This window comes from Ctenopharyngodon idella, chromosome 23 (assembly GCF_019924925.1).
Source record: "Ctenopharyngodon idella isolate HZGC_01 chromosome 23, HZGC01, whole genome shotgun sequence".
Taxonomy (NCBI): Eukaryota; Metazoa; Chordata; class Actinopteri; order Cypriniformes; family Xenocyprididae; genus Ctenopharyngodon; species Ctenopharyngodon idella.
In genome coordinates this window covers 1,479,205-1,493,749 of record NC_067242.1, presented here as the reverse complement: position 1 = coordinate 1,493,749, position 14,545 = coordinate 1,479,205, and the positions used below count along the sequence as shown (strand labels likewise).

Below are 14,545 nucleotides of genomic sequence, written 5' to 3'. Positions count from 1 at the left end.
GTCTCACAGCAGACACGCCCCTTAAAACAGAGCGTTCAAATCAGATGGCTAAAATCAGGGTAGGAAAAATGCCTTTTATTTCTAAATTGACCATTTTTGATGTAAAAATCCTACTAACATTATAAGTGCACCCCAGGAAACATTATAAAACAGTAAAACAATGCAGTTCATGACAAGAATCATGTTTTCTGTTAAGAGTGTACATTATATTAACGTTAATACAATAGTTGATATGATCCTGTTATCAGCATGCTGTTACAACCACGCCTTCCGGGACTCCGTTTCCCAGAATCCTCCCTGTTCCTCACCTGAACTCACTTCCCTCGTCAGCTTTCCCGCCATCCCTGGATTCCCTGCACCTGTGTATTGTCATTAGCACACCCTTTAAGTTGGACTCACTCCTAGCACTCCCTGTCGGTTCTATTGTTTGCCCTATGTCGTGTTGTATCATTCCTTTGATGATTAAAACCCTTCTTATGCTGAAGTCCATGTCTGTGCACTCTCTCCTACAAGCAACTGTAACACATGCTCACAGAGGGGTTTTTTTTTTGTTTTTTGTTTTTTTTTATCTCACAGATTTGAGAATCATAGTGACCAGATATTGGCAAACATTGGACTGCATGCATATGATGCTGAAATCACTGACTGGAAGCGAGGAAGTGTTTTTTTTTTTCTTTCTTTTTTTCTCCAGTGCACCAAACACCAAATGCCAGGTATGTGATGTTCACTTATATCTTTGAACAGGATTTATTTCCAGGTATAACTGTGTACTCAAAATGTGTCTTTGACTCTCATTTATATAGTTACCTATATTCTAAATAAACTACAAACAAAAAATTATATATTTTGTCATTGCATTCTTTCTTAGTTCACACAGTCACATTCCTGTCTGAATGGCTCATTCTTTAGCTCTTTAGGGGCAGGGTCTTAATCTCCTCGGGTGTCAATCACAGCATTATTCAGAAGATTCCAACATGTTCTCCAACCAATACTCCTATAGAGGCCGTTTGTCACTTCCCTGAAATACGACCCATAGGAGCGTTTACTAACGTTGCGCCCCTATCGACAACAGGACACTTTCATTTAAATTCATGAAATACGACCCAGAGGAGCGTTTACTAAAGTTGCGCCTCTATCGACAACAGGACACTTTCATTTGAATGCATTGTTCCCTTTTAACTGCGTCATATTTTGGGTTTCGCGTAGCTCAATTAGCAGAGCGTTGCAATATATAACAATATGCAATCATGCGATCGTGGGTTCGATGGTTTGATCCCAGGGAACGCATGTGCTCATAAAGTGTATATGCACTATAAATCACTAAGGGTAGGTTTAGGGGTGGGGTGGGTGTAGTCGTTAATAAAAAAAATGAGGTTTGCTAAATGGAAATAGGACAAATGGTGTAAAAAGTCCACACACTGCATCTAAATGAACACACATTTTGATTGGTAACGACAGTCATACGTCATTTCATGTCGACAGACGTAACACAACACTATCATTATTTTTACGCCAGCTAGAGGGCGCATGACTTTAAAACGTAAATATAGGTTATAATAAAGTGCTCAAAAAACAGCCTATAGGGTCGGGGTTTTTTGGAGGACAGTCTGGAAGATTCACGCCTCCTTGCATATGGCCTTCCTAAACAAAAAGTGTCTTAGAAATTTAAAATCAATACATTGTTTTATGTGTCTGAGTAGGCAGAATGATTTTAACATCAATGTAATGAATCAGCTCAGATGGGTGAAATATATATGTATATAATTAAATCATAACGCGATATGATTAATCATAAGTATAAATCAACCAAAAAGGGAATTATGTATATATGGATAATTAATCACAACGGATTGTAATTAATTATGAATATATATGGTCTAGAATTAGTTCTAGTTTTAGAATTAATTTTAGAAAGACTGGTCTGTTTGTCCACCAAAACTTATCAGTCAAATCTTTTATCAACTCTTAAAAAGGAAATTATTCTTCTGGCCAAGAGGAATAATTTTCTATCCTAACACTAATAGTACAAAGCATATAGCCTAGCGAAATCAAAAACGTTAAAGTGACTTGGTTCATTCATGAGCATCAACAGAGACAATCAAGCCTGAATATAATGGATTTAATATATGAAACTACGAATACATACAACTAAATATAAGCAAAGAATATATATATACAGAGTAATGAAAGGGTAACACTTTAGAATACTGATCCTTCATTAATGAATAACTACACAGGAACAAATAAGTAATGCATTATTAACACTCTAGTAACTACTATTAACTAACAATTGATGAATTAGTAAGTAATAGTGCTCAGTTGAAGGTGGTAGTTCACTATTAGCTAATCAGTAACTACTATTTTTTTTTTCATACCTTCCAAATCCACGCAACCATATATATCGTACCCTAGCCTGCGATCGACAAGCTGCGCAATGTGAAGCGCTGTTATCCCTCCTCCTCCCCAGCACCACCTGTAGAGATCTGCTACAGGGTTCTACCATTCTTGCAGCAGCCTTTTCCTTGTGTTTTATTTGACTAAGCTGAACAAATTTGTATTTGCTCAGCAGTAACAGCAGCAGCAACAGCAGCAGTGTAGCAGATCTCGTACGCCAAAATCAAGCCATGTATACTTCATGCCCCATGCCAGTAAACGCTGGTTGAATTTAATCCACTCTGAGAGTTGTCATGATTGAAATAGCATTTCATGTCATTTTTTTTTTTTTTTTTTTTTTTTTGCCATTCACACTTGTTAAATCTGATCGGATTTCAAACGGATATACACAGAAATCAGGTTTAGATTGACAGTCTGAGTAAAGCTTAAAGGGTTAGTTCACCCAAAAATGAAAATTCTATCTCTATTAAAACCCGTAAGAACGACGATGAAGATCTTTTTGATGAGAGCGCTCTCTGGCTTTTAGATGGAGAAGCATTTAGTACTGATCACAGAGCTGTACAGCTCTGACAAGCTGCGCATAAATTAATCGCGGCCTTTGCCAAATTGCGATAAAATTGCAATAAATCGTGCAGCCCTAAAATAAACTGTAAAATGTTACAATTACGTGATATTTTTGCTTAAGTTTATCATACAGTCAAAATCTCATACCAGCCCATGCCTAGTGTCTGCTATCGGAATTGTTTTGTGCTTACTCATGAAGCGGTCTTGTGTTTGAGATAAAATCTAATACATAAAACTCAATAACATCTTTCAGAAGGCATGGTTCAGCCTGGGGCAAAAGCACAGACCTTCCATAGGATTTCTTGAGGAGCGCCTTTGCAATATTAGGAAGAGGATGCTACGATTAAGAACACCATCTTTTGTGGCGCTTATCTGTGAGAAGAGGTCGACTGTTATTCCAGGTAATAAAATTACTTTTGTAGTAATCTTCACACGAATCACTAAAGTTTTTCTTTTTCACTGCAAATCAACACACAGACGACTTTAATTACAAAGTTTAATCATCAATGAGTTTAGAATTTGCATGTGTTTTAAGTCCTGTCTGTTTAAACATCAAGAGGAAGAAGACTGGAACTTGCGAGCTGTTTTCTGTGCATGCACAATCGTGCAGACAGCACGCGTCATGACCACCAAATTCAGTTATCTTTCTTCAGACAAATGCACGCGAAATTAAGTCAAAATGCCTGTCTCGGTGAGTATCCTCGCAAACACAGTCATTTTATATGTTTTAAACAACTGAGAAAGAAAACGGATGCGTATTATTATACTGGATCTGTGCATTCGTCTTAAAGTGACAGCAGCCTAATATACCTGCAGCTGTTTGTCACCACTGTTAATCTAAAAAAAAAAGAGAGAAAATCGCTTTTGAAATCTGAGAGATGTTAGTTCCTCCATTGACTGCCTACTTTGACGCTTCAAAAAGAAGAAAAAGAAGAAAACTAATCCAAATGAATTGAGTGGATTAGTCTGAAGAGAATTTTCTGAAGAGACTTGATCGCTTTTTATGATGAACATTTAATTTAGCCTTTTTCTCACAGGTAAACATCGATCAGTAAATGAAGTCGACATGTTCTCATATATCTGTCCTGCCTGACACAATGGAATAATATTTATCTTGCTTTGTTATAATATACCATGGAATGCACATATGAAAATGAGCATCTGTCAGAAACTACTGGTATACATATTAATTTATAATTCATTATTTCATGATTTGTTCAATTATAGCACTACCACTTGTTTTGTCTTCAGAGTGCCCCCATACATAAGCGTGTCAAATTCTTTGAAAATATCTCATTTATATGTATGAACACAAAAAAATTACCAACACCTGATTTTGATTGCATGTTTTTGCCACTTACTATCAAAATTTTGACATTTGGGCGTTAGTCAACAACCTATGTTTCTGATTTTCCTACAGTGGTTTTGGACTAACGGTTTCTAAAATATTCACGAGTATTGTTTAAAAGCTAAATCACCACTTTGCATTAAACATAATGTGAAACCTAGCATGTTTGGTATTGTTGGACTCAGCAAGGTTTCAGAAATCCAAGGAGATGACTCCACTGAAAATAAGTCAACCACATCCAAAGTTATAAGCATGTAAATAATTATTAGTGTAAATAACTCTGAAACTTCTCAAACTCCTTCAGGGCATCGTGATGAGCCATACCGAGTTTCGTAATGATACATTCATGCGTTCATAAAATACAGCATTTTACCACAGAATTCAAAATGGCCGATGCCCAAAATGGCTGATATGGGAAAACTGTATTCAGCTTTGCCATCACAGGAATAAATTACTTTATAAAATATATTCAAATTACAGTTATTTTAAATTGTAATAATATTTCACAATATTACTGTTTTAACTGTATTTTTAATTAAATAAATGCAGCCTTGGTGAGCAGACGAAACTTCTTTTAAAAACATTAAAAATCTTACAGATCCCAAACTTTTGAACGGTAGTACATATATATATATATAAGCATAAGGATTTGGGCGAGTTTGACAAGGACCAAAGTGTGATGGCTAGACGACTGGGTCAGAGCATCTCCAAAACTGCAGCTCTTGTGGGGTGTTCCCGGTCTGCAGTGGTCAGTATCTATCAAAAGTGCTCCAAGGAAGGAACAGTGGTGAACCAGCGACAGGGTCATGGGCGGCCAAGGCTCATTGATGCACGTGGGGAGCGAAGGCTGGCCTATGTGGTCCGATCAAGAAGTCTCAAGAAGTTAATGCTGGTTCTGATAGAAAGGTGTCAGAATACACAGTGCATCACAGTTTGTTGCGTATGGAGCTGCATAGCTGCAGACCAGTCAGGGTGCCCATGCTGACCCCTGTCCACCACCGAAAGAGCCAGAAGTGGACACGTAAGCATCAGAACTGGACCACGGAGCAATGGAAGAAGGTGGCCTGGTCTGATGAATCACGTTTTCTTTTATATCACGTGGATGGCCGGGTACGTGTGCGTCTCTTACCTGGGGAACACATGGCACCAGGATGCACTATGGGAAGAAGGCAAGCTGGCGGAGGCAGTGTGATGCTTTGGGCAATGTTCTGCTGGGAAACCTTGGGTCCTGCCATCCATGTGGATGTTACTTTGACACGTACCACCTACCTAAGCATTGTTGCAGACCATGTACACCCTTTCATGGAAACGGTATTCCCTGGTCGCTGTGGCCTCTTTCAGCAGGATAATGCGTCCTGACACAAAGCAAAAATGGTTCAGGAATGGTTTGAGGAGCACAACAACGAGTTTGAGGTGTTGACTTGGCCTCCAAATTCCCTAGATCTCAATCCAATCGAGCATCTGTGGGATGTGCTGAACAAACAAGTCCAATCCATGGAGGCCCCACCACACAACTTATAGGACATCTGCTGCTAACATCTTGGTGTCAGATACCACAGCACACCTTCAGGGGTCTAGAGGAGTCCATGCCTCGACAGGTCAGGGCTGGTTTGGCAGCAAAAGGGGGACCAACACAATATTAGGAAGGTGGTCGTAATGTTATGCCTGATCGGTGTGTGTATATATATATATATATATATATATAATGTATGTATGTATACAGTACTTTTTTTTTTTTTAAATAGTTTACTGTCCAATGTCTAAACATACCAAGTGTGTGCCAAAGATTAAGACTTCTGTCAGCAAATTAAGCAACCTTTTCATGGTAAAATGCTAAACATTTAAGATCTTCAGTTTAGTGATGATGTAATAATGCCATCTGGTGGAGATCATGGGCACTTAACTGGTGGATGTAACATATATATTCTTATATTCTTTCTATCAAACGTTTCATTTGCATCTCTTCTCGTTCAGTTCAATACATTGTCTATTATTTAATCCAACTGATCTGTGTCGTATCTTCATCATACCTTCTGATAACACACTGGACAAAAACTACTTTTAAAAAATATTTTGTAAATTACATAAAACAAGTGTATCCTGTATTACTGTAACATCTTTAATTCAGCAACAATACTGATTTGAAATATGTATAAACCAAGTAGGGCTTGATGCATCCTGCGGTGGACATCCAACTCCGCCCACAACCAAGTGTGATGTCAGAAGCCAAGTCAAATCAAACAAAGCCAAACTGCCGAAACTGTGTAAACTGTGAGTGTCACATAATTTGTGGGACCGCCTCATTTTAATTTGTGGGACCGCCTCATTTTAATTTGTGGGACCGCCTCATTTGGTGGACTTGTTTTGACTTGAATAAAAATATGGCTGAAAAAGGAAACACCAAGGAATAAATAAATATAATTTCCACTTTTTGTCATTCCAACTCAAAATGCAGTTAAATACTTCATAATATTTCATTATTATGGTGTAATTTATATAGACTCATCTTTATTCCTTTGTGTGATCTCATTATCAAAATGACCTCCTGACAAAAATAATCGACCTGTGATTTACTGAGAGTCTATTATCTGTAACTAAGTTGAATGAGCTTGTCAAAAAATATCATATCAACCAACTGCATTCTCACAAGAAGAGTATCCACAAGGTTCCTACGCCCCATGAGGCATTGCGTCTAAAGTGCGAGCGTCTTCCGGTTCGAAGTAAACATGCTGGACGTGACACTCTGTTCATTCAACAGTTGAGTCATTCAAGATTTAGCGATCCAAACTTGCGAACGTTTGGCCTTTACTTAAAGACTTAAGATTCCAACATCAATATTTGAACAATGTTTTACAATAAAAAAAATGTTACAGTAAATGTATTAATTTATGTCAGGAGTGCACATCAATCATGCTGAATCTAACTGATATTTATATTGACATAAAAAGAGAACACATGCCTATTCATTTGCACTTGCTTCCACAAGAATGCACAAAACAACTCCATTAAGGCTTTTAAGTCCAAAGGCTTACACATTTATAAATATATTGATTAAATATCATGTTTATGTCACATTTCTGAGCATTTCTATTAATTTCCTCGAAATTATGTGATGATTCCAATCCGAGGACGTTTGAGCGATCTCTCCCGTCTATCTATACTGTTATCCGTTCAGCCAGAGCAACAGAGTGAGCTCATGAGAGGAAAACAGGAGTTATGAGTTATACGAGTTAACGAGTGTGTGACAGATATGCGGATGCATTAGTCCGGTATCAACAAAGGCACAGGGAAGAGACAGATAAAACATTAAACCAAATAAATGCACGATTATAATCTTAAGCAGTCTCTGGTATTTCCCACTTTTGTGGAAGATCAGTAAATTAAGGACAATTAAGGGCACGAAAATTGTTTATTGTATTGTGATATTATTAGGGATGCACGATATTTATCGGACAGATAAATTATCAGGCGATATGGGTGAAAATGATGCCATTTTTATTGCTCCGATAAATAAATGAAATCCGATAACCTAGATCCGATAAAGTACGCTTGCTGGTAAATCAATCAATCAGTCTGATTTATCCGAGATTCATCCGCTTTCCAAGTGCAATCGACTGCAGCTTTAAAACTGTGTCGCACTCATTATTTGTGAACATGTTTTCGCCGGTCTGGAAGTTTTTCTCTGTGACAGAGAACGACAATGGCATTGCTATTTGCAAATCATGTTCAGCAAGGACTCCAAGAGGAGGGAAAAAGGCGTCAACAAATCTTATATCTCACTTGAAAGGTCGTCATCGAAGCTGCATTAAAAGAATATGAAGCAGCCACGGCAGCAGCTACTAGCAGCAAGCCTAAAACAAGGAGCGTCGATGTCCCCATTCAGCAGGCATTTGAGAATTGTAAAAAAGTTTTCCAGAGACAGCAAAAAGGCTAAAGCCATCAACGACAAAGTAATGCAATTTATAGTCCTTGATGACCAACCTTTTTCCATGGAAGAGGATCCCGGTTTTCGCGGGTTAGTAGAGCATTTGGAGCCACGTTACACCCTTCCGAGTCGCCGCTTCTTCTTTGATGTTTCCCTCCCTGCCTTGTACGATTTGGTCGCCACACACATTCATAATTTGATCGACAAGAGTGGACTAAGCATAAGTTTCACCACGGACATTTGGACATCTGACGTTAGTCCGGTCAGTATGCTTCGTTTAACAGCTCAGTGGTTGAATGAATATTTTAACATGCAAAAAGTCTTGCTGCACGCACAGGAGCGCTCCGGATCGCATGCAGAGATGATGGCCAAGCTTTTGAAACCATGTTCAAACAGTGGAATATTACAAAAGACAGATTGCATGTTGTGCTCAGAGATAATGCACGCTATATAATTAAGGCGATGGAGGAATGTGGGCTTGCAAGCTTGGGCTGTATGGCACACACCTTACAGCATCACAGACTGTGTTTCGATCAGCAGAAAGATGGTAGGCCACTTCAAACACTCCCAGCTTGCCACCTCCTGTCTTAAAGACTTACAAAAACAACTGGGCATGAAAGACACAAGGCTTCAACAAGACGTGCCTACGAGATGGAACAGCACATTCTATATGCTGAGAAGTTTGTTGGAGCAGAGGCGAGCCCTTGCAGCATATGCAGTAGATTTTCAAATACCTGCTTTTCTGAGCATACACCAGTGGACATTAATTGAAAACATGATGACCATTCTTGACCCATGTGAACAGCTGACAAGAGACATTAGCTCATCTACAGCCACAGTAGCTAATGTGATTGTGATCCCCTCCATTGAAGCCTTAAAACGTCTGTTAAACAAGACTGTTGCAACAAATCATGGAGTTAAAACTTCAAAGGCCACTCTACTGCTACTCTCTTAAAATAGACCAAAAAACTAACAGCCTAAATTGTTTTTTGTTTTTTTTTCTTTGTTCGTGGTCTACTTTAGATAAATGTGTATCTCTCAGAGCCCCGATTCCTAGATCCGAGAGCCCCTTGTAATACTGGACAAGCAACAAATCCAGGTTCCCAGAGCTTGCCTCACTTGCAAGGAAATACCTGTCAGCCCCTTGCACCAGTATAGACAGTGAACATTTATTTTCTGCTGCTGCAAATGTTATGGATGAAAAAAGAAAATGAATTGGGTATGAGAAGGCAGAGATGCTTCTGTCAAGAAGAATCTCCCACTATTGCCCTCACATAACAAATAGAAAAGACAATAGATATTAAACAGAGACAAGTGAAAAGACACAGTGGTACAGTGGTGGTCAGAGTTATTGGCACCCTTGGTAAATGTGATCAAAGATGACTGTAAGAATAAATCTGCATTGTTTATCCTTTTGATCTTTAATTCATAAAATTAGCAAAAATCTAACCTTTCATTGAAGGAAAAGAATTGAAAGTGGGGGGGAAATCACATTATGAAATAAATGTTTTTCTCCAAAAACACATTGACCACAATTATTGGCACCCTTTTATTCAATACTTTTGCAACCTCCTTTTCCCAAGATAACAGCTCTGAGTCTTCTCCTATAATGCCTGATGAGTTTGGAGAACACCTGACAAGAGATCAGAGACCATTCCTTCATGCAGAATCTCTACAGATCCTTCTGATTTCCAGCCTCATGCTGGTGCTTCTTCTCTTCAGTTCACCCCACTCATTTTCTTTAGGGTTCGGCCATGGCAGAAGCTTCATTTTGTGCTCGGTGACACATTTTTGTGTTGGTTTTGATGTTTGTTTTGGATCATTGTCCTGATGGAAGATCCAACCACGGCCCATTATTGGATTTCTAACAGAAGCGGTCAGGTTTTGATTTTTTTATCTGTTGGTATTTGATAGAATCCATGATACCATGTATCTGAACAAGATGTCCAGGACCTCCAGCAGAAAAATAGGCCCACAACATTAAAGATCCAGCAGTATATTTAACTGTGGGCATGGGGTACTTTTTATCCATGTGTGCACCGAACACATCTGGTGGGTTTGCTGCCAAAAAGCTCTTTTTTTAGTTTCATCTGACCATAGAAGCTGGTCCCGATTGAAGTTCCAGCTGTGTCTGACAATTGAATATGCTGGAGATTGTTTCTGGATGAGAGCAGAGGATTTTTCTTGAAACTCTCCCGAACAACTTGTGGGGATGTAGGTGCTGTTTGATCATTTTTTTAGGCTTTCTGAGACTCAAGACTCAAGAAATCATCCTCACCGTGCATTAGGACGATTTAGACACACATCCTTTTCCAGGCAGATTTGTAACTTTTTTATTTCATTGGAACTTCTTAATTATTGCCCTGATGATGGAAATGGGGATTTTCAATGCTTTAGCTATTTTCTTACAGCCACTTTCTATTTTGTGAAGCTCAACAATTTTTGCTGCACATCAGAACTATATTCTTTGGTTTTACTCATTGTGATGAATGATTATGGGAATTTCATGTTCATGATCACCCTGGTGTGCTAAAATAAAAATGTAAATATGAATGGGAATATACTTCAGAGATATTTTACTCATAAAAAATTTTAGGGGTGCCAATAATTGTGGCCAACGTGTTTTGGATTTCATAATGTGATTTTCCCCCCACTTTCAATTCTTTTCCTTCAATGAAAGGTTAGATTTTTGCTAATTTTATGAATTAAAGATCAAAAGGATAAACAATGCAGATTTATTTTTACAGTAATCTTTGATCATATTTACCAAGGGTGCCAATAATTCTGACCACCACTGTATGTACTTTGGAGGAGCATCACACTGCACCCGACCATCCACGTGATGTAAAAGAAAACGTGATTCATCAGACCAGGCCACCTTCTTCCATTGCTCCGTGGTCCAGTTCTGATGCTCACATGTCCACTGTCGGCTCTTTTGGCGGTGGACAGGGGTCAGCATGGTCACCCTGACTGGTCTATACAGCTCCATACGCAACAAACTGTGATGCACTGTGTATTCTGACACCTTTCTATCAGAACCAGCATTAACTTCTTGAGCAATTTGAGCTACAGTAGCTTGTCTGTTGGATCGGACCACACGGGCCAGCCATCAATGATCCTTGGCCACCCATGACCCTGTCTCCGGTTCACCACTGTTCCTTCCTTGGACCACTTTTGATAGATACTGACCACTGCAGACCGGGAACACCCCACAAGAGCTGCAGTTTTGGAGATGCTCTGACCCAGTCGTCTAGCCATCACAATTTGGCCCTTGTCAAACTCGCTCAAATCCTTACTCTTGCCCATTTTTCCTGCTTTTAACACATCAACTTTAAGGACAAAATGTTCACTTGCTGCCTAATATATCCCATCCACTAACAGGTGCCGTGATGAAGAGATAATCAGTGTTATTCACTTCACCTGTCAGTCCTCATAACGTTATGCCTGAATATGCCTGTATATATACTCCTTCCGAAATTTGTTAATAAAACATCATGTTGCTTAAATTCTGCGATCTCATGTAAGAGGCTGACATTTAGGCCAGCTGAACATATACTTGTTTAATTAGTGACGCTTAGCCTACATTTTAAAATCTTTATTTGAATATAGCAACATTTTTATTTTAAAATCTTTATTTTGAATATGGCAACATGATACCTCGTTCTACAATATTTCTATAAATAAATCACTGACTGAGACTCCTCTCCTATCAGCCAATCACTGTGGGTATAGTTAGTAAGCGTTTTGACACCATCCAGAGCAATGAGGTCAACCCCGCCATATCTCTTAGCTTAAGACTTTTCTCTATTCCATTTGTCTGTTCCTCTATTCTCTAATTGGTGGAAGTATTCTCAATTTTTTTAGAAGTGGGGAAGTGAGTTAAATGTCTGACATACAGGCATCTTCATGAGAACTCAGTTCCCTTTGCTGTTCCCTATTGACTTGTTCTGTAAAGGCAACTCTTTACTTGATGCTTTTGAATCCATGACATTGGCGTTGCTAATGCCATACTCTCCTGTTTGAGCTACATAGTAGGTCCTAACCCATTCACACTTGTGCATGATTTCACCAACCGCCAAGAGATCCAAATATTTTTTCTAGTATTATCCAGAAAGTATCTTTATCCACAATGAACATTAAACAGAAAAAAATGGAATTGTGGTGTGATTAACATCCTGGTCTTCTCTCAGGTTCTATGGGGATTGAATGGTTGGACCCAAATAATACAATTTCAGCCCCCCAGACCTAAAGCAGTTCCTCGAAATAATAGTTATTCATCCACAATATCTGCTCTTGACATGGGAATCAGTGAAGAGGAGTGGGAAAGGCTACAGAAGGCTCTGGACTGGCCCGGTCCAGATGAAGAAATCACTCAGCTGGATCTGAGCACAAGTCCAGTCCACTCAACATTCTCTATTGTGGGACTCAAGGAGAGTTACAAAGTGGGAGAAAAGATCTCCGTTACCATCACAGCCAGAGACCACAACAAGAACCTGAAAAGATATGGAGGAGATTTCTTTAAAGCAAAACTATTCAATTCAAAGCTAAAGGTGTGTTTATTTTATAATATACTGTATATTATTTTATAACCAATTTTTTATACAAAAAAAAAAAAAAAAAAAATGCCAACATTTGTCACATTGAGTTTTATTTGCCTGTTGTTGGTTTATTTACAAAATATTACTTATTATGTTTAGGTTTATAAGCTTGCTTTACCTACAGACATTAGTTTTCTGCATTACACTTTAACCTTCTCCATTCTTCTTGAAGGCGAGTGTGTACGGGGAGGTTGTGGATCACCATAATGGGACTTACTCTGTTGCTCTTCTTCTGCCCTGGGAAGGTCAGGCACAAGTTTATGTGCGTCTAGAGCACTCCAGTGAGGTTGTGCAGATTCTAAATAAATACAGGGAGTCCTCATTCCCACGCAGCCAGTATATTGGCCACTTTGAAGGGCCAGGACCCAATAAAACCAGGATCAGTGAAGTAGTACAATGTAATCTTAAGTGGGGTGCAGATGGAAGTTGGAGGAAAGGCGACTGCTGCTGTGAGTATAAGGATATAAAAACAGGGACGGTGTGGCAGTGTGAGAGACCGAAGAAACTTTCTTGTGACAACCTGGTTCATCACTCAAGAGGAGGTTTGGAAGACCCGTTAAATCCTCTTGAGAAGCAACTTCTTACAAAGTAAGTGGGAAAGAATTCAAATTGAATTTTAAAAGAATTGTAGAAATGTAAAAAAAAGAAAAGAAAAAAGTGTCAAATATTATGTAATGAATTATTATTATTTCAAAGGGAATTAACAACTGTGGCTATTACTGGAGGCAAAAAAATAATAAATGTCCTTCCCAACAATGCAGGCATTTGTAAGTTTACATATGATTTGTGTACGTTTTGACCATTTAATTTCCTGTTTAGAAAAGAATAACGGGGGGGTGAGTATTGCAAACGAGTATTCAGATTTTTTTGTTTATTGTTTACAAATTGGTTTATGGTTTATTTAATTTGCTCAAGTGGGCGACACTGAAACGCTACTCTCATCTTATTGATCAAGCCGCCCCGTCTTCTGTACATCCTTTATTGTGTCACACAGAGTTGGTACAGCACTGCCAATGTGTTTACACAGTGTTTCAGTGAATTAAATATTCAACCAACTTGTACAATTAAAACAAAATACAAACAATTTTCTGCCTTTGCTTTATTTTTCTAAATAGGAAATGGTCAAAACATGCACTTACCACATATCAGAGCACAGATATTATCTGAAATCAGATGAATGGAATAAAAGGAATTTGCATAATTATGACTGTCTTTTCAAGTAAATGTATCTTCACTTTAGGCACAATGGAGAGATGCAGATCTGGCATGACGACACCAGTTCCTGCAGGGTTCTATCTGAAAGATGTCTGGAAGTCTTTTGTTTGCAACACCAGGCAGTTCAGTTCTGCACAAATGGGAAACTGTCTTAAAAAAAAGATAGTCTACTTAATGGGAGACTCTACCACAAGGCAGTGGTTTGAGTTTTTAGAAAGAAAAGTGCCAGGTAAGTTATCAAACATATCAAATATTATATCAAATATGGACTTAACGGACACGCACACGTAGTAGCTATTGTAAGTCCACAAGACCGAAAGTGCATATGAATTTGGGACAGGGCCATTTCACCATTTTCAAAGACTCATAAAATAATGTGGATTGGCTTGATACACAGTCTAATGATCTAACGAAATCCACATTTTAAACATATTTTACTGTTCCAATTTTATGGGCCTTATACTTCCTATTTGAGCCAATGCAGATGAATGTGCAACGTAG

General features: G+C 38.5%; 1 protein-coding gene across 1 annotated transcript; it reads left to right on the top strand.

Moving 5' to 3' along the window:
- The first annotated feature begins 3,637 nt into the window (after window positions 1-3,637).
- On the top strand, window positions 3,638-14,446 carry LOC127506014 (NXPE family member 4-like). The gene is made up of 6 exons (XM_051882069.1): window positions 3,638-3,649; window positions 12,467-12,781; window positions 13,002-13,417; window positions 13,526-13,596; window positions 14,070-14,273; window positions 14,442-14,446. Exons 1-6 carry the CDS (start codon window positions 3,638-3,640, stop codon window positions 14,444-14,446), a joined length of 1,023 nt encoding a protein of 340 aa, XP_051738029.1.
- Window positions 14,447-14,545: the final 99 nt, after the last annotated feature.

Coding starts and splice junctions, on each gene's coding strand:
- LOC127506014 (XM_051882069.1), top strand. Junction 13,418..13,525: donor GAGAAGCAACTTCTTACAAA/GTAAGTGGGAAA, acceptor ATTATTTCAAAG/GGAATTAACAACTGTGGCTA. Junction 13,597..14,069: donor TCCCAACAATGCAGGCATTT/GTAAGTTTACAT, acceptor TCTTCACTTTAG/GCACAATGGAGAGATGCAGA.